Source organism: Schistocerca piceifrons, chromosome 1 (assembly GCF_021461385.2).
Source record: "Schistocerca piceifrons isolate TAMUIC-IGC-003096 chromosome 1, iqSchPice1.1, whole genome shotgun sequence".
Classification (NCBI taxonomy): Eukaryota; Metazoa; Arthropoda; class Insecta; order Orthoptera; family Acrididae; genus Schistocerca; species Schistocerca piceifrons.
The window spans coordinates 897,043,453-897,068,540 of record NC_060138.1 but is presented as its reverse complement, the minus strand read 5'-3'; the positions used below and the strand labels follow the sequence as shown (position 1 = coordinate 897,068,540).

Here is a 25,088-nt window from a genome sequence, read left to right as displayed (position 1 = left end):
TTGTTTAAGTATTGATGAAGTTGAAAGTAAATATTCTGTTTGACAGTTTTCACAACATCCTGTTTGATAGTATAGATTATGTTTCATAGGGAAGCTATCTGTTAAGTACTTAATAATTTTAAATCAGCTGTTGCGTTTTTCCCATGGTCAATAGAAATATTACAGGGTCCAGACACATTAATGTTACCACTGCCTATATTTGATGTTAAGTACCATTCACACACAGCAGATGGCAGCACTTGTAGACTCGGGATGGAGGGTTGCGGGTGGGGGTGGGGGGTTGCTTGTATAGAGCCTGTCGTGGTACATGGAAAACAGTGCAGTTGTTATCATAATGTGAAAATGGAGCAATTTATCTGATGTCCAAAAGGGCAGGATAATCGGCTTCTAGGCCTAGAATGAAAGTATTTCAAAATGGCTAAGTTTGTAAACTGTTCACATGTGACTATGGTGAAAGTATACCATGCATGGCAAAATCATGCTATCCGAAACTGGCTCCGAGGCAAGCGTGGTCCGCCATGGATTGTAGATGACAGGTGCGAATGATGGCTGTGGATATGTATATGAGGAAACGGATGCATAACTGGTGAACAGCTGACTGCCAAAATGAACCAAAGGGCTACCAACAGAAGTATCAACTATCATTGCTGGAAATGGGCCTCCTCAGCAGGCTACTTCTCTTCAACAATGAAGGCTGGAATTGGAACTGATGACCACTGAGTTCGAACAGGTGCCCTTTTCAAATGAATCACATTTTATGATCCATTGGACAGATGACTGTCGGTGCGTGCAGTGTGAAACATCTAAAAGCAAATACCCTGCATGCATTATAGTTTGGGGAATGTTTTGTGAATGACATTGTCATTCTGGAAGGCACAATGGATCAACACAACTATGATTATATCTTTGAGGACCATGTCCACCCTTATCCTTGGCATGATGGCATCTACCAGCAGAACAATGCAATGCGTCACACAGCTTGCACTGTATGTGTGTTTTGAAGAACATCAGGTTGAGTTTCTCATACTCCTTAGGCCACCCATCTCCTCAGATTTAAACCCAATCAGTAATGTGTGGGACCATTTTGATTGAGCTGTTCATGTTATGGATCCTCAACTGAGAATGAGCAAGGCACTGGAGTCAGCACAGCTCCATCTCTTTATTGGTACCTTCCAGAACCTCACTTACTCTCTTCCTGCATGTCTAGCAGTGATCTGCGCTGTAAGAGGTGGTTGTTCTGGCATTTGACATGTGGTCACATTAATGTTACTGGACAATGTATCTAGTAACATCAAGGAACAATCCAGGTAATTAAGACCAAAGCTAGAACAAATTTCTGGGAAGCAAGGGTGTATTCGGAGTGAGCTCACTAAACAATAAATATGCTTATGAGAGACATGGATCAGTGGAGGATGAGAAGCAGTGGCACAAAGACATACACAAGGTGACAGAAGTCATGGAACAGCAATATGCACATATATGGATGGAGCTAGTATCGTGTATTCTAGGTATAAATGGCAGTGCATTGGTGGAGCTGTCATTTATACTCAGGTGATTTATGTGAAAAGGTATCCAACATGATTATGGCCTCACGATATGAGGCCACGACCAACGAAGGACCTTACGACAACAACAAGAATGAAACAACAGATTCAAGAAATCCTAACTAGACAACCACGTCCACTCGTAAACAAAACACGAAAGTAAATACGCTGTCTAAGGCTAGGCGATATGTCCTGAGACGTACGCAAGGTTAGACTGGCTGGCTGAGCGAGAGGCAGGCACTTAAATACTCTATTGGGGACACCGCTATTGACCGCTGCAACCACGTGTTCCGCTATGGCACCCTCACTTTAAATGCGGGTCAGGAGGCAAGCGCCGCCACAGATTATGGCACGATGGTGCAGAGACCTCTAAAGGTCTTCGACTTCCATGACATCTGACAGCAATTCAAATTCTGCGGCGCGTGGTACCAGAAAGCTTTTTAGAGAAAAGAAACAATACAGCAGTGATTAACCAGGCAAAAAAATTGGTGTGTGAACCAGATGTATGTAATATAATCACAGTATAGAAGATAATTACAGCAGTGAAGAAGATCTTGGTTGTATTCTCACAGAATACTGCACCATAATGTTTTCCTCTTCTTTGATAACACTCCATTCAAATTTGATGTCATTTAGGACAGCGGTTACTTTTTTACAGTGTTTTGAAACTGGAATTTTAATTTTATCATCCTGTGTATCCTGGTGACTTTTCTGCAATATTACATTTTATGGAACTGAGATATAATACTGCACCTTCCACAGCCATATAAACAGAGAAGAAACTCAGGCACCAGTTAGGATGATACATCTGAATGTGCAGTATCCTAGAAAAAAGGCACTGTATACTACAGGTATCACTACACAGCCAGCATGGACTACACATGAAGAGGAAAGGCAAATTACTGTTATTGAATGAAATAAAAGGTCTCTGTGTCCTATTCAGCAATGGGATCACTTGCCACATTTGTTAGTATTAGGTGAACATGATCTAAAATGTAATGAAATTAGCTACTATAAACTAGATAGTTCTGTATTGGCAAACAGTTACTGTAGACAGCGGCATAAGGGTGGCAGTATGACAATCTTTGTCAGTGTACATATTATGATTAAGAAACTGGCACTTATTGAGAATTACAGTAAAGAGGGAACATTATAAGTGAGTGGTATTCCAATTAAACTAAAAGAGTATGGAGTTGATGTAATAAAACATAAAGTAATACAAATATATAGACCACATTGTTAAAATGTAATCCATTTTTGCAACAGTTTCACTACCATAATCAGACATACTGGTCCCAATGACCTTACTATAATTGGAGACCTTAACATTTATGCAAACACCAGCAACATGGCTAATATAAAACTTGTAGACATTAACGTCATACAATCTTAGAAATATAGTTTTCATGGACACCAAGGACTCAGCTTCTAGTTCTATTAGGATAGATTCTGCAAAAACTAACAAAATTGCTGGAAACACTGATAATTGCAGTAACACAGACTGTCATTACTCTGACTACTTTGCACAACAGACAGGATACAGAAAATCAGCTCTTTAAAAATAACAAAAGCTTTTGAAAAGAAACAAACTTTGAATAACAGTAACACCAACCCTCTTAAAGAAACTGAGGAGACATGGGATGCAGTCTATCATATGGAAGTGTCAAAAACAAATGGGATGAGTTTCACACTATTCTACTGAGACACTTTGATTCCTGCAGCCCCTTTAAAGAAATGCAGACAGGGCCAACACATTCTCAGAGTGGAAGGACTGACAAACTCAGACTTCCAGTCAACCTTGGTAAACTTGTGCAGAATATTCCTGACCTAGATGTCTTGTAGAAATCAATGAGACTGCACATTTTCAGACAAAATATAGCACAGTTAAAAAAAAAAAACACTTTAAAGCAGAACTTTTACAAATTTAGAACACAAATCCATGATAATGAAATATCATATTCCAGTAGTGTAAGCATGGCCTCCTGGTAACTGATCAGTAAGTATTGAGAAACCTCCGCAACTAGAACTAACAAACTCTTATGCATTATACAAGATAATAATATTATAAAAAAAAACCAAAAGTAGTATGTAATCTTTTTAATAAACTTTTTGCATCACTAACAGGAAATCCAACACACATTATAGACATGCATGGAGGGGCACCAAATCATATCACTGAAATAATGGATTCTGAATTTGATGAGTTTAATCAAAATGAAATAAGCAAGATAATCCTCACATTAAAGAACAGATAGTCAGCTGGATGGGACGGTATGTTAAGTGCTACAGTTACAAAATGCATGAAAGAAACAGTTAAACTACTAACTTACCTCATAAACTGTAGTATTAGGGATTAGGGAAAATACTTATCATACGAGTCTAAAAATAAGCACTGGTGAACCAGTGCATAAAAAGAGAAGTAAAAAAAGAGGCTCCAGTTATTATTGATCCCTACCTTTAGTAAGGTCCTCGAAATAGTAATCCATTCTCAGCTTTCTGCTTATTTTACAAAAAACAAATTTTTTAAGAAAAACACAGCACGGCTTCAGAAAATATCGCTGCACAAAAACTGCAGCTACTGAAGTCTCCATAGAGTGTACACTGTTCTAGATGAAGGAATGGAAACAACAGACATATTCTTAGATCTTTCCAAAGCCTTTGACTCAGTTACATAATGGTTGCTCATTAAGAAATTGAGAGTGTACTACTTCAAAGACTCATTTATGCAGTTACTGTATACATACTCAACAAATTGCAAGCCATATACTAAACTTCCATGCAAATTTGTTAATTAGGTCATTGGTTTCAGTCTTATGAAGATACAGTAATCCAGCTTCCACTGTAGGGACCAATCCTTGATCCCTTCCCCTTTGTAGTTTATGTCAATGACATGACACAATCCTTGAACTCACATCTAATAAGCTGTTCTGATTACAGCTCCCTCTTACTTTATGAAAAAGACTTTGAGGCATTACAGTTAGTTGCAAATATGGGTGTAATGGAAATAACCAGATATTTTTTAGACCAAGGGCTAAACACAAACATCAGGAAACCCCAGCTACAAGGGTTGTCCAGAAAGCAATGCACGACATTTTTTTTCTCAGCCAAAAACAATCCTATGAATGAGAAACGCTACATATGTATTATTTGAAGTCTCCTGAGTGAGTGCACCAGGTTTCCATCACTTCCAGCAGAGAGCATAGCTGCAGGACAGTTTCAAAATGGTGTCTTTAGGTGAGGTACGTTACAAGCAATGTGCCACCACTGAATTTTTCACTGCAGAGACAGAAACTGTGGGAATATTCACAAACACTTGTGCACAGTCTGTGAAGCATCTGCTGTTGACAGAAGTACAGTTAGTTGCTGATCACAGAGGGTGAGGTCATCAGAAGGCAGTTCAGCTGAACTACATGATTTGCAGTGGTTGGTGAGACCATCCACGGCTGTCACACCTGACACGTTGCAGTGAGCAGATGTTTTCATCCACAAGGACAGAGACATTACAATTCGGTAGTTTGTGCTGCATCTGTTAATCAGCAAAGGAAGTTTACACAGTGAAGCATTTGCTCCACCACCAGGACAAGGACTGGTACCAACAGGGCATACACGTCCTTGCTTCATGCTGGAGGGAGGCCATAGAATGGGATAGAGATCACACAGAAAAATAGAGTGTGTAGATAAACACTATTCTTTTGTGTGTGTAATTCTCATTAACTTCAATAAAGAATTGTTGAAGGAAAGACTGCAGTGCATTACTTTCTGGTCAGCCCTCATACTAACATTTAAGACAATTGATTCCCATGAGGTTGAAATACACAGTAGATGCAGTATTACACAGTGAAAACAGGTAACATTAAATTTCTTGGTGTCCACCTGGACAAAAATCTTCCTTGGGTGAACCACATTAATTCTGTATGTGTGAAAAATCAGCAGTAGTTTGGATCTGATAAGTCATTTGGCAAAAACAGTTCTAAGTCAAACCTTAAAAATTGTATATCAATTATCTGTTTCTTGTTGTTGTTGTTGTTGTTCTGGACTTCAGTCCTGAGACTGGTTTGATGCAGCTCTCCATGCTACTCTATCCTGTGCAAGCTTCTTCATCTCCCAGTACTTACTGCAACCTACATCCTTCTGAATCTGCTTAGTGTATTCATCTCTTGGTCTCCCTCTTCGATTTTTACCCTCCACACTGCCCTCCAATGCTAAATTTGTGATCTCCTGATACCTCAGAACATGTCCTACCAACCGGTCCCTTCTTCTTGTCAAGTTGTGTCACAAATTCCTCTTCGCCCCAATTCTATTCAATACCTCCTCATTAGTTATGTGATCTACCCATCTGATCTTCAGCATTCTTCTGTAGCACCACATTTCAAAAGCAACTATTCCCTTTTTGTCTAAACTATTTATTGTCCACGTTTCACTTCCCTACATGGCTACACTCCACACAAATACTTTCAGAAAAGACTTCCTGACACTTAAATCTGTACTCCATGTTAACAAATTTCTCTTCTTCAGAAACACTTTCCTTGCCATTGCCAGTCGACATTTTATATCCTCTCTACTTTGACCATCATCAGTTATTATGCTCCCCAAATAGCAAAACTCATTTACTACTTTAAGCACCTCATTTCCTAATCTAATACCTTCAGCATCACCCGGTTTAATTCGACTACATTCCATTAGCCTCGTTTTGCTTTTGTTGATGTTCATCTTATATCCTCCTTTCAAGACACTGTCCATTCCATTCAACTGCTCTTCCTAGTTCTTTGCTGTCTCTGACAGAACTACAAAGTCATCGGCGAACCTCAAAGTTTTTATTTCTTCTCCACGGATTTTAATACCTACACCGAATTTTTCTTTTGTTTCCTTTACTGCTTGCTCAATATACAGATTGAATAACATCGGGGAGAGGCTACAACCCTGTCTCACTCCCTTCCCAACCACTGCTTCCCTTTCGTGACCCATGACTCTTATAACTGCCATCTGGTTTCTGTACAAATTGTAAATAGCCTTTCGCTCCCTGTGTTTTGCCGCTGACACCTTTAGAATTTGAAAGAGAGTATTCCAGTCAACATTGTCAAAAACTTTGCTAGAAACATAGGTTTGCCTTTCCTTCATCTTTCTTCTAAGATAAGTGGTAAGGCCAGTATTGCCTCACGTGTTCCAAAATTTCTACGGAATTCAAACTGATCTTCCCGGAGGTCAGCTTCTACCAGTTTTTCGATTTGTCTGTAAAGAATTCATGTCAGTATTTTGCAGCTGTGACTTATTAAACTGATAGTTTGGTAATTTTCACATCTGTCAACACCTGCTTTCTTTGAAATTGGAATTATTATATTCTTCTTTAATTCTGAGGGTATTTCGCTTGTCTCATTCATCTTGCTCACCAGATGGTAGAGTTTTGTCAGGACTGGCTCTCCCAAGGCCGTCAGTAATTCTAATGGAATGTTGTGTACTCCCGGGGCCTTGTTTCGACTCAGGCCTTTCAGTGCTCTGTCAAACTCTTCATGCAGTATCATATCTCCCATTTCGTCTTCATCTACATCCTCTTCCATTTTCATAATACTGTCCTCAAGAGCATCGCCCTTTTATATACCCTCTATATACTCCTTCCACCTTTCTGCTTTCCCTTCTTTGCTTATAACTGGGTTTCCATCTGAGCTCTTGATATTCATACAAGTGGTTCTCTATTCTCCAAAGGTCTCTTTAATTTTCCTGTAGGCAGTATCTATCTTGACCGTAGTGAGATAAGCCTCTGCATCCTTACATTTGTCCTCTAGCCATCCCTGCTTAGCCATTTTGCACTTCCTGTCGATCTTATTTTTGAGATGTATGTATTCCTTTTTGCCTGCTTCATTTACTGCATTTTTATATTTTCTCCTTTTATCAATTAAACTTAATATTTCTTCTGTTACCCAAGGGTTTCTACTAGCCCTCGTCTTTTTACCTACTTGATCCTCTGCTGCCTTCACTACTTCATCCCTCAGAGCCACCCATTCTTCTTCTACTGTATTTCTTTCCCCCATTCCTGTCAATTGTTCCCTTATGCTCTCCCTGAAACTCTGTACAACCTCTGGTTTAGTCAGTTTATCCAGGTCCCATCTCCTCAATTTACCACCTTTTTGCAGTTTCTTCAGTTTTGATCTACAGTTCATAACCAATATATTGTGGTCAGAGTCCACATCTGCCGCTGGAAATGTCTTACAATTAAAAACCTGGTTCCTAAATCTCTGTCTTACCATTATATAAGATTATCTTCTAGTATCTCTAGGATTCTTCCATGTATACAACCTTCTTTTATGATTCTTAAACCAAGTGTTAGTTATGATTAAGTTACGCTCTGTGCAAAATTCTACCAGATGGCTTCCTCTTTCATTTCTTAACCCCAATCCATATTTACCTGCTATGTTTCCTTCTCTCCCTTTTCCTACTCTCAAATTCCAGTCACCCATTACTGTTAAATTTTCGTCTCCCTTCATTACCCAAATAATTTCTTTTATCTCATCATACATTTCATAAATTTCTTCATCATCTGCAGAGCTAGTTGGCATATAAACTTGTACTACTGTAGTAGTAGTCACGGCCTGTGTGTCTATCTTGGCCACAATAATGCGTTCACTATGCTGTTTATAGTAGTTTACATGCACTCCTATTTTTTTATTCATTAGTAAACCTACTCCTGCATTACCCCTATTGGACTTTGTGTTTATAACCCTGTAGTCACCTGACCAGAAGTCTTGTTCCTCCTGCCACCGAACTTCACTAACTCCCACTATATCTAACTTTAACCTATCCATTTCCCTTTTTAAATTTTCTAACCTACCTGCCCGATTAAGGGATCTGACATTCCACCATCCAATCTGTAGAATGCCAGTTTTCTTTCTCCTGATAATGATGTCCTCTTGAGTAGTCCCCGCCTGGAGATCCGAATGGGGGACTATTTTACCTCCGGAATATTTTACCCAAGAGGACGCCATCATCATTTAACCATACAGTAAAGCTGCATGCCCTCGGGAAAAATTACGGCTGTAGTTTCCCCTTGCTTTCAGCCGTTCGCAGTTCCAGCACAGCTAGGCCGTTTTGGTTATTGTTACAAGGCCAGATCAGTCAATCATCCAGGCTTCTGCCCCTGCAACTACTGAAAAGGCTGCTGCCCCTATTCAGGAACCACACGTTTGTCTGGCCTCTCAACAGATACCCCTCCGTTGTGGTTGCACCTACGGTACGGCCATCTGTATCGCTGAGGCACGGAAGCCTCCCCACCAACGGCAAGGTCCATGGTTCATGGGGGGGGGGGGGGGGGGGGGGAGGGATAAGTATGGCATTTAACTTTGGTCCTGTGTGTCAGACCTGCACTTGAGTAGAGTATTAGTATCAGAGAAGAGAGAAATTAAGTCAATGCATGGATTAAGATCCATAGAGTCCTGTCATGAAAACTTTGTCCTACATAAATATTTAACAATATAGTTCTTATGCAGTATCTGTAAAAGCTTATTATATTTTTTGTGAGTAGTGAAAACAAAGCAAATAAGTGCAGTGACATGCATAATTGTGAGAGCAGAAGTAAGGATGTCAGTCAGAGGATAAAATTAAAAATAGCTGTCAGTAGTCCTTACATTAATTATTGCGAGTTCTACGCTACATCTCTTCTGTCACAAATGTAATATATTTAGAATACTAAGATGAATAAATGTACCACTACTATATGTATTATTTATATCAATTTATTGCTCAACCTCATTATGACATTTGCAAAAGTCATCAGCTTGATTGCTACATGCAAAAAAATTTAAGTCAATAAATAAATGTTCCTTTTGGTCAAGCCTGAACTGAAATGATGTTTAATGGTTGCAGATAGAGCCAATTTTCAGCAAACCATTGAGCAGCATTTTGCCACAAATATTATGTAACACTGAACAAATCTGCTGTGGATACTTTTGTTATGACCCTTTAAGTTTATAAAAATGGTATCACATTCAGACCATATGCTTTTAAGTAGCATAAAAAATTCAAAGATGGCTAGGAAAATGGCAAAAACAGTGCTCTTTGTCCCCGGTACTGACAAAGCCAATGAAAATGTTGTTAGAGTGTGATAACTTTTAATTAAAACTCTGTTCATTGATTTTTGACTAATGATATGCAAATGTCAAAGGTGAATGTAAAATTACTTCCACATGTTTTGTCAGATGAACTAATGGAACACTGTGCATTGTTTTGTCATCATCTGTCAGGATATTGGAGAAAAATCAAAATTTTATGGACAGAGTGATAACCAGTGCATACCATCTTCTTTGACACAAATGGTGTGCTTCACAAGGTGTTTACACCTGCCTGAGAAACAATAAACGTGAAATTTTATGAAGAAGTGCTTGAAAATTTGAGGATTAGGGTCTTCTGTGTCTGAAGGACGTTTCTGATAGCATCATTACAAGTACCCATACAACGGACCCATCATGTTTAGAAAACTGCATGTGAAACATTGGTCAAAGAGAATGTGGCAGCACTAGTCTAACCATCCTACAACCTAGATCTGACTCTTAACAACTTTTTATAATTCCACCCAATCAAAAAAACATTGTATTGGGGTGGCTGATGTGGTCCACACATTTTTGACAAGGTGCTCAATCAGCTAAGTAGTTAATGACTTCCAGAAGGCAAAAGTGTTAGCATTGCTGCATCAACACAGACGCGCGCGTGTGTGTGTGTGTGTGTGTGTGTGTGTGTGTGTGTGTGTGTGTGTGTGTGTGTGTTTTTATGGCTTCAGCACCTATACTTGTTGGGCAAACCCCATGTCACATTATATTTGGCATACTGATGTATATTCTCTGCACAGTGGATGTTGTGACCATTGTTTACTTGCTGAGTGCAGGCTCCAGGTAGTATAAGTTGTATTGGATGAAAGGGTCACAAAGTGACAACTATCACTCATTCGGTAACAACATCCAGGAATTATTTATGTCGAGATGATAAGTTCTGGCCTTACTGTCATCTGCTCATCCACTGCTACCAGGACACTTATTGACAAATGTGGTATGGTCACGGAATACCTGGATATGACATTTTACTGTTGTTTCATCTGGATATTGCACATTAGTAATGTATTCATGAATGTTGCAGGCCGATTATGAAGAGTGTAGCCAGCAGTCAGTTCAACACAGAGATAAAGACTGAGCTACACCACATACTGCTGTGCATCACTTGATAATATGTATCAATAGTAGAGGAGAAAGTTGACAAAAAAGCTCATTGATACTAAAATTCACACTCCATCTGTCATGGAAGTTCCCTAGAGGATGGTGTCCAGCTCCTGAAAGAAAAGTCCCGAGAGCTTTTCTGTGGAGGGGGGGAAAAAAGATAAATAAAAAAAATGCAATTCTATCATAATAATGAATTTCTCATAGGGTTGTGATTATGACAATAGTATTCAAAATCCAGTCAAGAAGACAGCTCAATTTAATACACTCATGCTTTCTGTCACTTAATTCAAATGGTAAGAAAATAAAGAGTCTAGGCAACTGACATACTGTTCTGTATCTATTCACATTTATAGCCTGTTACACACTAACATTCCTTCCTTCAGTTCAGCAAGATTCCTACCCCATGAAGCAGGATGCTGATGTTCTGCATTACCAGGGAGCCTGTCTGGTATTTTGAAGGTAATAGTTGTATTATTACTCAATTTTTATTCAATAGAAATGCTTTTGGTATAGTGGCCTAAAGCAACTTTAACCATACGTAACAGAGAAATAAAACTTGGTGTTTAACTTATAACAGGTACTCAAGTATACAAGTTTCTGGAGAATTAATACAGCATTAATACATCAATCTTGAAACATTATATGAAGTCTTAGAAACTGTTGAGGCATGTCATTACTTGTGTACAACTATAAAAAAAGAAGAACATCATTTTTTACAACTGAATATTAAAAAAAAAACTGATTAGGTGGGAGTAGGATGAAGTCACCTGACAAAAACTAGTTGGCTTCTGGAACAAAGAAGATCACCATTCAACTAAAGAGAAATATGTGGAGGAAATAAAAGCATTCAGTGAGGAAGTCCATTCTGGAGTTCATATCATTGGAGACAGCTGCATCACAATTCATGTTGCTTTTTATACCTTGAAGGTAAACTTTGTGATAGTGTAATTATTGCCGTACTTAATTCACTATAAAATGGCACTTTGTAATTCTCTGCTGTCACATTATATAGCACAACTAAGTCAAATTTAACAGTATTTCCCCTATCACCTTTTTCCATGGTTACTCACTTGACCAAAGGTCCAAGATGATTTTTCTGTATGAACAGTTTCAGGTCCTCCACTGCTTTTTCTCCCCCATTAAATGAAAGAACCACTAGTTTCAAGAGTCAGCCAGTATTTCTGTCAGCTTTTATGTATATTTGTCAATCAATTACTTCTTGATGAGCAGATGTATTTCCATCATTACTTGTTTTAAATTTTACTTTGAATAGTCTTTTCTTTATAAATAATATTTGTTCTAATTAGTTTAAATAAATAATAACCAAGCAATCAAATGAATTTTTCACATTATAGTCCATAAAATATTTCACTTGAGTAAGGATGCATATGGTTGGATTCTGTATACAAATATATAAATGTGTAGGAGTATAAAGGAGAGCACACCTTTTTGCTGGCATATTCAAAATTTTAGGACTGTTGCCACTGTCTCTTGTTTACTTACTTCACATCTTCTGATTTTTTCCCCTTCTTAACAATGATATTATGATCATTTTTCCTTTCCTTGTTTTCTAGCTACAATATTTTATTGTCCTCTTTGAAACAAGGGACAGATTGAAGGTATTTATGGTTCAACAATTCTGAAGTTTAAATTAAACTGCAAAAATGTTTTATTTCTGATAAAACATATGTCCTTGCTACAATATCGTACAATAATTTACAAGAGGAATTTACCACATTTTTACAATATTTTGCAATATTCAGAAACAATTAAAAATGAAATAACTAACAAATTATTTTAGTTCAACATTTTTTCATCTTTAAAACAATCAGGACTATACACAATAGTGGGGCTCAGGACTAGGAAATATGTTATTGACTAAATATTGATATGAATTGTCAAGCACATTGTCTTTCATTTTGGTTATTGATATGAATTTTTTTCAAGTTCTTGTAACATTACAGTATGTCCCTTGTTACTGTGTGTTGGTGAAGCTCTGTTGTTGTTAACACAGCCAAAATTAAGGAATGCTCTCGTAGGGCTGTCAATTACAGTCATCCCTGATGACCCAATTACATGTCCACTTCGACCTTCTCTTATGTTTGATGAAGACAAAGAGCTTGAACTTACTCCAGAGTCACTGGATTTTTCACTGAAGCTACAACCTCTTCCTCCACCTGTAACAATATTGCCACTCTCACAACCCAATCCAAGATCACTACTCCCACCCACCACATACTTCACCATTGTCAGCTTAGCATTTGTCTCACATGTATCTTCAATAATACCACAAGGGGGTGGTGAAGCTGACATTTCACTACTTACCACAGGAGAGCCATCAGAACCAAAAATACTTGGAGACTGTCTGCTGCTTGGTGACTCTAAAATTTGTTGCTTTTTACTGCTTCCACTTCGTGAACCACTAATTGGAGAAGACAGGGCTGGTGGAGCTCCTTTTCTAGAGGAATCGATAGATACAAACTTCCCTCGTGCTAATGTGAAAGAGTCTGCTGGGGTTCGTACAGGGGAGTTGGAAACACTGACCATGGACTTGTCCTGAGAAACTTCTGTAGCTGATGAAGCCGTAGTCCCAGACAGTGAAGTTACAGGAATATTTGGAAGGAAGTTTTGCTGTTGTGATAGCAATAGTTGTTTGTCCAATTCACTCATATCCAAAGATTCATGATGGGACAGAGCAGTGTGGACTGCATGTGAATGCTTGTCACTTACACCCACAATTTCATTTTTTACTGTGTTACTCTGGCTCTGAAAGAGCATACCCGAGTCCAAATTATTAGGAATTTCTTTTACACTGCTGCAATGCCTTAAATTTAAACCACAGTCTCTCACTCTTGAGCCAGTGCAGTCCACTTGGCTAGAACAATCCTGTTCACATTTCTGAGAGTGATGACTGTGATGGTGATGGTGCTGCATCACAGTTCCACTGTGTCCTTTCCTGTGATGATGGTGTTTGTGATGTGAATGCATTCTCTCTTTCATAGAAGCATCATAACATCCAGAGTCTCGAGGAAACTGGAGACGTTGAAATGAGGAGCATTTACTATTTGAACTGAATTGTGATGTTGAACATTCTGAATGCTGACTTATTGAGCCTGCATCATCTTCAGTACTTGAGTTTTGATCTTCTTCGTCTGTATCAACAGGACTTTCTGGAGCTAAAAAATGACAAAAGAAAATAACAAAGATCGTCAGATCTTCAGACAAAGAACCTTTGTTTCATTTTTTTAGAAGAAAAAAGTCTGGTAACAGTTCTGAGCTTGATATTATTAGTGGAAATTCCTTGATAGATTTCACTTAGTCTGATAGTGTAAGTACTTTGTTCTTTAAAATTAAAAATTAAAAAAGATGGAGGAAAAAAAAGGGAGAACACAATTTAATGACTGACTCTTTCTTTTTACACTGCAAGTAAATACTGGTAGTAAAGTCATTCTGATCTTCTTATAGTAAAATATTAAAAACACAAAAAATACACTGAAAATCCATAATGGAAGAACAATATGGAAAGGTTAGATTTCTACTCATCACATAGAGTAGACTTTGATTGGCAGACAGGCACAATGAAAAAGACTGCTCGATATTATTGAGCTAGCAGTGTAAGTGCATCAACAGACAGAGACAAAACAAAACTCACACACATCACACAAGCACAGCTCACACACACATAGCCATTGTCATCTCTTGGGCTAAGACCCAACTACACCTGCATCTGCACTACCACAGCAAACACACACACCTCACACAAGCACAACTCACAGACACATAGCCATTGTCATCTCTGGGTGCTAAGACCCAACTGCTATCACATCTGACTTATCGTAGAAAAATGTTGCTGCTCACCTCTAATGCAGTCACAGTAAGGCCTTGTGTGCTTGCGTGAATGTATGTGAGTTTTGTTTTGTCTACATCTGGTGCAGAACTTATTCCAATTGCTGAATAATATTTAACAGTCTCTTTCATTGTGCCTGCCTGCCACTCAGTGTCTCCTCTATGTGACGAGTAGCAACCTATCCTTTTCATTTTGTTGTTAAAAATGCTTAATACACTTGCACCTTGAGAGATACTGTAAATTAAGAGTGAAGTTACTACTAAAGCATAAGATAAAGATTTTTTTGTCTTTTTTGTTGAGTTTGGTCAGCACAACTAGAATATTTCAGTGTATGCATTATTCACATATTTAAGGAATCTTCATTAGTGGCTTACAAATGTGATGGTAATTTATGTATTTATCCTGTGTGTTAACTAGTGAGGTCTTTCAGTTTATTTGATCTGAGGGAGTATGTATTGAATATGTGCTAATGAAACAAAAACAGCTGATATATAGTTAAATGTAGCTCCAAAACATTTCTTTCATATTGCAATAATTGTGCTGCTCAGTGGCCAATTGTAAGTTGGTGTACTGTTCTGCACATATACAAGTTGTATATTTGTTCACAACAGGATTTTTCTCCAGTAAATTAATCTCAGTTATTTGACAGCATTAATAACAAAACATATTTAAACACTATTCATATTACCATCAATAAGCTGCAAATACACAAGTGTCACAGGACTTCTTATTGTCAGGCACTTAATGTCTAGTCTTCAAGTATCTGTTGATGTGCACTTTATATCAAATAGTTATGCCAATAGTTTCACCAAAAGTCATTACAGTTATTTACTCCACTTGTTATTTGCCATTCGTGTATTTAGATCACCACCTCACAGTCTCAGAGCAACCAACCTGCTCTTCAGTGTACACTTTTCATTGTAATTTCTTACTACTTGCTCTCCTTGTCTCTAATTGTCTTCCTTTCTGTGTGGCAATATGCCTTCCACTTTCTAAATGGTGAATCTCCACAACTGTTTCATCTCCTTTCTAGCTTTACACATCATAATTGTTATACAGGGTGATTCTAATTAATGTTCCAGTTTCAGAATGCTGTAAAAATGGAAATGTTGCTCAAAATGGTGTCAAATTTGAATGGAGTATTACTGAAGAAGAAGGAAACATTACTGAAACAAAAAATATGAACAAAAATTTTCCCATAACATGGCACTGAAGGCATCATAACATAAATGGATTTGGGTACAAATGACCGATGAATCGCAATATAATGGCCATGGTGTGAGTTGCACATTAAATCAATTACACTGAGCAATGTTCATGACCATACACATTTTTGTCATTCAATGGTTGTAGCACTGTTAGGTAAGCCAGCCCACACCACACTAAATGGAAAAAATTGGTTTTTAATTGTACAAAGGCCAAAAATTGTATAAAAAGCAATTTTTAATTGTTTTAAAACTGACAAAGGACATGTTCAATAAGTTGTCCAACATTTTCTGCCAAAAGTTGAAAATGAGAAAAAGTGTGTTCCACATCAGAGTGTCTCAAGGGTCATGCACATTGCATGTCTTCAGTTCAGCTAAATTTGTAATCCGAGCACTGCACACAGTGTCTTTCAGATAAATCCACAGACAGAAGTCACATAGACTAAGTTCAGGTGATCTGGACAGCCAGGCTACCTGAAAATGACTGCTGATAATTCTAGAATTTCCAAAATGCCTTTGCAGCAATGGCTTTGAAGGGTGTGCAGTGTGTGAAGGAATGCCATCTTGCATAAAAATGATCCTACCTACACATCCTCACTTTTAAAGGGTTGGAATGATGTTGGTGCATAGTGTTTACCAGTGATGGAGCACATAGGATGTGTAGGAGCCACCTCCTCAAAAAATTATAGCCCTGTGATAAAAGATGCCATCAACCCACACCACACAGCTATCTTTGCAGAAAGAATTGGTACCCACTGATATGCGAGACAATTGTTCATATTATATTCTGCAGTTCTGTGTATTGAGACGAAAATGCATTTCTTCTGTCCACATGGCCATTCACTGCCACTACCATTCAAGCAAGAAATTCTAGAACAAATGTTTGTCAAACTGGCAGATCAGCATGAAGCAACTACTGGACATGGGTAATTTTGTACGGATAGCAATGCAGGACATCTCATAGAATTTTATGCATTGTGCTGACAGGCATGTCCAAAGTTCAGGCTATTCCCCATGCACTGCATGTTTGCACACTGGTGCTCGAGCCCTCCTGCAGTGCTGTGGCCACATCTTCTATTGAATCAGACCAATTGTTCTCCTCCCACTGCCACACTGCCCTTCAAAATAATCTGTTTTTTTCATAATCATTCTCTCCAGGTCCTTCACAGATAACAGACCAGTACCTTTTTTCATACCTTTGAGTGCCTGGAACTCCTGCATAGGTACTGGCACAGTGTCACTATTCTCGTAAAAGTGCTTCACCAGCAGTGTGTGATCCTATATTGAGACAGTGAGGCCAAGCGTACCTGGCACAAACTAAGGAGCAGCCATGTACATTGTGTTTTTTCTTTTGCATATTCTGCCTGTTACAATGCACAGTGGTAAAATTTTTGTTAATCTTTTTCCCCTTCTTTGATAACACTCCATTCAAATTTGATGTCATTTAGGACAGCGGTTACTTTTTTAGTGTTTTGAAACTGGAATTTTAATTTTATCATCCTGTGTATCCTGGTGACTTTTCTGCAATATTACATTACTACATTTTATGGAACTGAGATATTGTTTTTTAAAGTCCATTGTTTGATTTTCATTCAGTTCTGTATTACTTCTTTCCATCTATCAGAAACTGGAAGTGTCATCTCATTAACACATCTTGCAACTCATCACACATGTACCTCTCTTCTTCATCTACATAGATACTGTATAAAGAGTGCTTGGTTACAAAGTGTGTTATGTCTGTGACGCAGCTATCTTTTGTTGTGTTGTTACTGATTAAAACTATGTCACATAGAACATTTGTGTATAGCACCATCTAAACCTTCATTTCTTTATCATCATCTCTGTTTCTGAATGTAATTCTTATGTTTGCCCAAATGGTTACAACTTGTTAGTAGCAGTTAGTACATTTACTTTGTGGCGAATGTGATCAGAAAGCTGTTGTTTGATGGGAGTATTTGAGGAAGCTTGTTAGATAAATACCAAAAAATCCAATGCTTTACATGTCTCACATTCTGTTATGCAGTATATGCACATAGAAATGGCCAAGCATTACTCTTTCAAATAGAGCAAAGCCTAAGTAGAGTTTATCTGTTTCATCAGTTTTTGAGAATGCAGTCACGACACAATCTTCCAATATTTCAGTTCAAAGCTTTCCAGCCAATGTCAAGAGTAATCAATGAACTTAGCATGAATCGGTATCTATTTTTCACTGAGACATCAGGACAAGGTATAACATGAAGCACAAGGCATGCTAGTCACAGATGACATTTTAAATGTAACCACTGTCACAGATAACTGTTGTACAGTTTAATAAGAAATGCATGATAGATTAAAATGCATTAGTACCAAGTGCAAAGAAACACAGGGCTGCCTGGTAGATGCTGCCAAACCAAAATGATAATGAATTAACTGGACATTGTTAAAACCATTTGTGGGTGTCAGAATGCTAATAAGTGAATATGTAATGAGAGTGAAGATGAGTTGCAAGCGGAGTTTTCTCACTTTATTAGGTTGCCTACCAGACATATTTCTATCACATCCTTGACCAATGAATTGCAAAAAAAGGAGAGGTTGTGGCTAGGATCTTAATATTGTTATAATACATTGTGTGACCAATGGAAATATAAAATTAAGCAATAGCAGATTTATATGATTGAATATGAAGGGTGTGCTGCTGATATCAATGCACAATTCTTATTCCATGTGTGTGTTTTATGCTATGTAACATTTCCCACATTCACACAAAATTTTCTAGAACTCCATCTTTCATGATGTGTCACCCTTACCATCGCCACATAACCTGCCATTTTGGTTTGTAGACAGAAGATCACTATAATATCATGTTTCTGACTATCCATCAAAAAACACTTTTCACATGCTGAAGAGGTACCAAAGTTCAAACAACTGTACATGTATAAGTTCATCTGGAAGATTTCCAGTGTCCAAAACTATTTATATTTCCAGAATGAAATTTTCACTTTGCAGCAGAGTTTGCACACTTATATGATACTTAATGGCAGATTAAAAACGTGTGTCAGACCAAGACTCGAACTAACAACTTTTGCCCTTTGCGTGCAAGTGCTTTATCAACTGAGTTCCCCAAGCATGACTTGTGACCCATTCTCAAACCTTTACTTGCGCCAGTACCTCATCTTTTACCTTCCAAACTTCATTGATGTTCTCTAGCAAAACTTGAGGGACTAGCACTTCCAGATGATGGGATATTGCACAGACATAGCTTAAACACAGCCCGGGGAATGTTTCCAGAATGAAATTTTCACTCTGCAGTGGAGTGTGCTATGATATGAAACATCCCCCAGGCTGTGGCTAAGCCATGTCTCCACAATATCCTTTCTTCCAGAAGTGCTAATCCTGCAAGTTTCACAGGAGAACATATGTGAATTTTGGAAGGTGGGAGATGAGGTGCTGGCAGAAGTAAAGGTGTGAGGATGGGTCGTGAGTCATGCTTGAGTAGCTCGGTTAGTAGAACACTTGCCATTGAAAGGCAAAGGTCCCAAATTTGAGTCTCAGTCTGCCAGTGTCATATTTATATTTTCATGAACAAAGATGAGATTAACCAAGAACATTATCAATTTAGCTTCACCAAATGCCTATGAATGTATGTTGTGTTTTAATTTAATGATAAAAAAACTGGAATGTGTTGGAAAAAGAGTAGTAAGAGAAGAGAGGACAAAAAGAGGTAAAAGTGACTTAAAATATAGAAAATAAGAGAAATGGGAGTTGCTAGAGTATTTTAGCATCAGCAGAGGTGACAGGGATCAGAAGTGCTAACATTAGTGTTATCAAAATGAACTGTAGGAGTGAAACATGAACACAAGAGATTGAGTTGCTAATGATACAAGTTCATAGGATCTTTCATCGTTTGTATGTTTCTTTTCTTATGTCTTTTTGCACATACCAAAGTGTTTCATTTCAGAGCTCAGGAAGGTATTATAGTAAATACTGCTGCTGCTGTTATTGTCAGGTAAGAGATACTTCCTCTGCAGTTTTGCAATAGTTTTTCTTGAACACTTGCATGTGTTCCTTTCCAGTTACTTCTTTATCAACTGAAGCATTTTGTCATATGCTTTTTAAAAATATTTTCCATGACCTTTTCTTTGACTTTTTCTTCATGAAAGAGGTAGGAATTTTTTATTCATAAGATATCAGAAGATTGTCTGCATAACTGGATATCATTATATTACAGATATAGTTTGGTCTCTCAGCAGATGTCCAATATTCTTTTGATAGTCTAAGAAGATCTGATTATATTTGATTATGTAAGTTATAAAGAGGACACCAACTCCACATTAGTTGCAATGTTGTGTTTGGTGTCAGGCAGCATGGAAAGATTTATGGATTGTAGAAATAAAATTTGTAACAGTAAACTTTTCCTGCAGTATAAATGCTCATTTGTATCAGAGGCATTATATTTGGGAAAAGGAGCAAAGAGGGGACGGAGGGGGCGGGGGGGGGGGGGGGGGCAGGAGTGAAACTGCCAGTTGAGTATCGCATGTTTGTTGTTGCTACTAACTGATATTTAAGTTATAACAGTGTACAGAAAACGATTAAAGAAAACCATGAAACTATCAAAAACAAGTCAGTTATTAGAGTCCTATCAAACATTTAGGTTGTGTCAGAATTAACTGCAGATTTAAATAACTTTATACAAGGAAACAATAATTTTTAGTAGATAACTCAGTAACTTGTGTCTGTGGTTGAAAAGAAAGTGTGTGCAAAACCAATTTTTATATGGAAATGATAACAAAAATTGATTTTTCTCTCAGGGTCAGTGCTATAGAGTACAAGCAAACCAACAGAACAAACCAACAGAATAAGAAATTATTGGGTATCGTTATTTAAACAGTGATAACTTACAGTCATAATCATGCAGCAACTCAACAGCAGTCAGTATTTTTGCTCGATGTTCTGGGTTATTAATTCCTAGATAATCAAGGTCTTCTCCTTCCAGATCTTTGAACAATTCCAAATCTTCATAGCCATTTAAAACAAAAACAGATATATGTTCCTGCAAGTTGAATCATAATAAATTAATAATAGGAAGACTGGGATCTCTGCAGTTATACAGTTACTATTATTAATGTTAGTACAGTAATATTTTAAGCTTTCTACTTGTTATATTTCATGTACTTTTGTTATATGTGTCCTCTTGTTATTGTCTCTTTTACTGTCTCTGTGCCTAGTGTTCATATTCACTTTTCTGTGTGCTCTGTCTATAGCATACTCATGAATATAAAACAGAAATTCCATAATCATACTCTGTAAAATATCAAAATTAATATAATGATGACAACAACAACACTAATGAACATTCACCATATGAATTTACTTTATTTTGGATATGTTAGTAATGGCCAAGGAATGGGAAAGGTGTCAGTTGCTATCAGCAAGAACCATCATAACATTTTCCTGAGCTGATCTGGAAAATTAATAAACTCATGGTTTTGTCAAGGGGAAGAAAGGCTGAGTAAAAACTTTTGAATGAAAAATCAAGTTCTTTAACCAAATCTAGCCTTTTATTCATAAGGCCAAATCTAGCCTTTTATTCATAAGGGCAACAGTACATTATGCAATGAACCACATTTTTATCTTTCCTAGCTCTTATAACTTAGAGACATAAAACAAGAGGACTGTCCAACATATACTATCTGTGATACAGAAGAAGTTGAACCACACAGTCTGTACTTGTGAATGTTGTTGAGTAATTCTTCATAACTGATATAATGTTCACTCATTCACACTTTGTCTTCTATAAATGCAATAATGAAGGAGAGCCTTCAGAAATGTGAAACAAGGTAAGTCATGCATTAAAAGGCAGTAAAATCCTTCGCTGGATACTTCTGTAAAGTATACTAACAACCAAATATAACTAGAGATATAGTAATTCCACATGTGATTAATTATGGGAATTTTTTTAATTATGGGAATTTTTTCCATGTAACTTTTTTCTTTCTGTGTGTAAATAAAAAAAGTAGCTACTTTGAAACAATTACTGCTTTTTCTTTTAGACCTTTTAGTAGCTGTTTTTAGCTACTACTTCATACCAAACATTTATGTAATTTTATTAATTTCAGAAACAGCTAATTGTTTTCTTTACATTGGATAAGTTAGAAACTGTTTAATATTAGCGTTAATGGAATTTACAACTCTGATTCCAAATATTCTGATAGATTATAGAAAGAACAGTTAATTAGTTTCTCTTTTACTTCATTTTCTAGTATCTAGAGGTTTCTAATTTCCTGGCTTATGTCTGAAACTTCAAAAGGGACACACACAGTCCATATAGAAATCATTTCCACTTCTAATATTCAATATTCACATTATGGCTGTCAGTGTCACCATTCATCCTAAATAAACTCTTACTGTGAACTCAAAATGGCTCTCAGCACTATGGAACTCAACATCTGAGGTCATCAGTCCCCTAGAACTTAGAACTACTTAAACCTAACTAACCTAAGGACATCACACACATCCATGCCCGAGGCAGGATTTGAACCTGCGACCGTAGCAGTCGCGCGGTTCAAGACTGAAGCGCCTAGAGCCACTCAGCCACCACGGCCGGCTACTGTGAACTACAAGCACCATTAAGGAGTAAACATATTGACACATGAGTGTAAGGATTCCAAGGTCCATGAAGAGGTTTCAGCAAGGTGCTCTGTTAGCAGCCTTACATAATATACTTATTGCATGATCCTGTACAATGAATACCTTCTGAACTTTAATTGTTAGCATTAGAAAATAATGCTACAAAGCAGAATATTACACTGAAGTTTGCAAAAAATGCTGGCAATCCCATCTACAAAACCTAAAATGGTCAGAATCTTGCATGGCGCATAATCAGTTTTATTTATGTGGCATCTAGTTTCAAACTGAAATACATTTTAAAGTTACCACATAAGTCAGTTACGCAGATCATCATCGATCAATTCATAAAATGGTAACAGTGCATCAAAACATCATGACTAGAGGTAAAAGTCATGTCTAACATTATGAAAGTATTAAGCCAAACTGAGCAGTAACTGTGGCAGACTGTACCAAAGGACACACCACACTTTTAAGCAGTCTATAATAGTTAATAGATTGTTTATGTTTTGACACTGATGAGCTGTCTCATATATGCTGCCAGAATAAAAAATTATTACACTCCTTTAGTGGTTTCCAGTTATCTCAAAATTTATTGTTGTAACAGTGCATATGGAGTACATTAAATGATTACCTTTACCAATCAATAGTACAAGTGGTTCTGAGGTTCCAGGTACCAACCTATGCTCAAACAATGACATTTGTACATGGTGTAGCCTCCACAGTTGGCAATGCTGGTGCTGACTTTGACATCCAGTTGATCATACAGACGGCAAATACTGTCCTGGGATATGTTATACTATGCCTGTTTGACCTGTTCATGTAGTTCTGTAAGAGTTGTTGGTTGATGAGTCACTTCTAGTCCCATCATATCCCATATGTGCTCAATTGGAGAAAGTCTGGAGATTGTACTGGCCAGGAAAGTTGCTGCACTTCTTGCAGAGCACATTGAGTTTCACGGGCAGTGTGTGGGTGAGCATTATTATGTTGGAACAACATGTCACCTTCCTGTTGCAAGCATAGCACAAGAACAGGTCTAAGCGCATTCTGCATGTACTGAGTGCTGGTTAGCATCCCCTCCAGAAACACCAAATGTGAACGAGAGTTGTAGCTTATCATGCTCCAGACCATAATACATGGGATGGGGCCAGTGTGTCTTGGACAAATGCACTATTTGAGACAGTGCTCACCAGGTCTACTTTTTACATGCTAATGAACATCATTTGCTTACAGGTAGAATCTGCTTTCACTGCTGAAGACCGCAGCATGCTATTCCATCTTCCGAGTGATCCTGTGGCAACAGCAATTGAGCCATGCATGTCCTTCCTGTGGCATGAGTGGAAGATGGGCTAGAGGTGCACGTGCCCGTAATCCCATTGCTAATTAACAGTTTGCAACAATCCGTTTTGACACATCTGGGCTCCCAAGTCGTCTTATCTGTTCTGTGGTAGCTGTACGATCTGCCACTGCTGCCCTTACAATATGACGATCCTGGCAGATCCTGCATGGACATACAGGAGTGAGAATGTCTTTGTGACCACTGATACCAGCATGATTGCACAGCTGACACCGCATTTCTCTCAAAGGACCACTTGGAAGGCCACAATTTGACCCCTTTCAAACGTGCTCAGTTGGCTGTAGGAAGCATGAGTGCATCTCTGTGGCATGGTTCCCTGCTTGCCTCACACGTTTGAACCACACTGAGCCTTCTGGGTGTGAGCATTCCCAATTAAAGGTTAGACACAGATAGTGCTCTGGTAGTTATGCCACTATGTTATCTGTTGGCAGACAACATGGAAACCATTATCAATACTTCTACTATTCCCCCAGGTGGCATAAGCCACCACTGGATCAAAATCAATGCCATCTTTCCAGGTGTACCAAGTTTTTTTTCCAGAGTTCAAAAGCAGAGAAGAAGACAAGAAGCAACTTTACACAAGTTGGTAAAAATTCCAGGAATATCAAAGGGCTAATTGGGACAGAGTTGTAAGAACATTTGGAATTAAGAATGATATAACAGAGAGGAATAACAAATATGCTAACTAGTGATCAAAAATGAACAAGAGCTCATGCACCATAAATTAGCTTAGTAGTGAGTAAGTTAAATGAAAAAGTTTTGAACAGAATGTAAATAATTTAGGAGTAAAGGAAACAAGTTATCCAAGAGTGGGAGTATGGTGTCATTGACAGCACATGTAAAAGAACAAAACTGTGCTAACTTTCGCAATAATCCTTTTTAGAGATAGAGTATGCATGCATGCAGCCCTTATTCTGAAGGTGGTAAGTTTATCAATTATCTCCATAAAATCCCATTACTCTCCTTTCAAGTTAACACAGTCTCACATCATCCAGCATACACAATTTTTAGTCTCTTCTAACATGATTCTATTTCCACAACAAGCTCCATGTTTACAGTTTTGATCTTCAAAATTTGTGCTAAGGTATTGATAGCATTTGTAGGTAATGGGCTAGGGAGAGTTGGGACACAAAAAAAATTTGCATAATTTATATGTTCTGAAAGAATGGACATTGGCAATAATTTATGCTCTTCTTTGAGCTCAGTACAAAAATACCCAGAAATCTGGAGCCGAGTTCTAGTCTCTGTCTGCAAATATTACTCTTGACAAATCATGGGAATAATGCTGCTGAAGTGAAGATAAAGAAAGAGGGGGTTATGGCATGGGCTGCAAGA

General features: G+C 37.8%; 1 protein-coding gene across 1 annotated transcript in view; it reads right to left on the bottom strand.

Moving 5' to 3' along the window:
• Nucleotides 1-12,392: 12,392 nt before the first annotated feature.
• Nucleotides 12,393-25,088, bottom strand: part of LOC124776439 (SAM and SH3 domain-containing protein 1-like) — a 342,406-nt gene continuing 329,710 nt past the window's right edge. Inside the window, exons 15-16 of the mRNA XM_047251441.1 lie at nt 20,672-20,822; nt 12,393-13,917 (exon numbers count right to left, since the gene is read on the bottom strand). Of these exons, the coding sequence (XP_047107397.1) occupies nt 12,665-13,917; nt 20,672-20,822 (1,404 nt within the window). The 3' untranslated portion in view covers nt 12,393-12,664. The remainder of the gene's footprint in view (nt 13,918-20,671; nt 20,823-25,088) is intronic.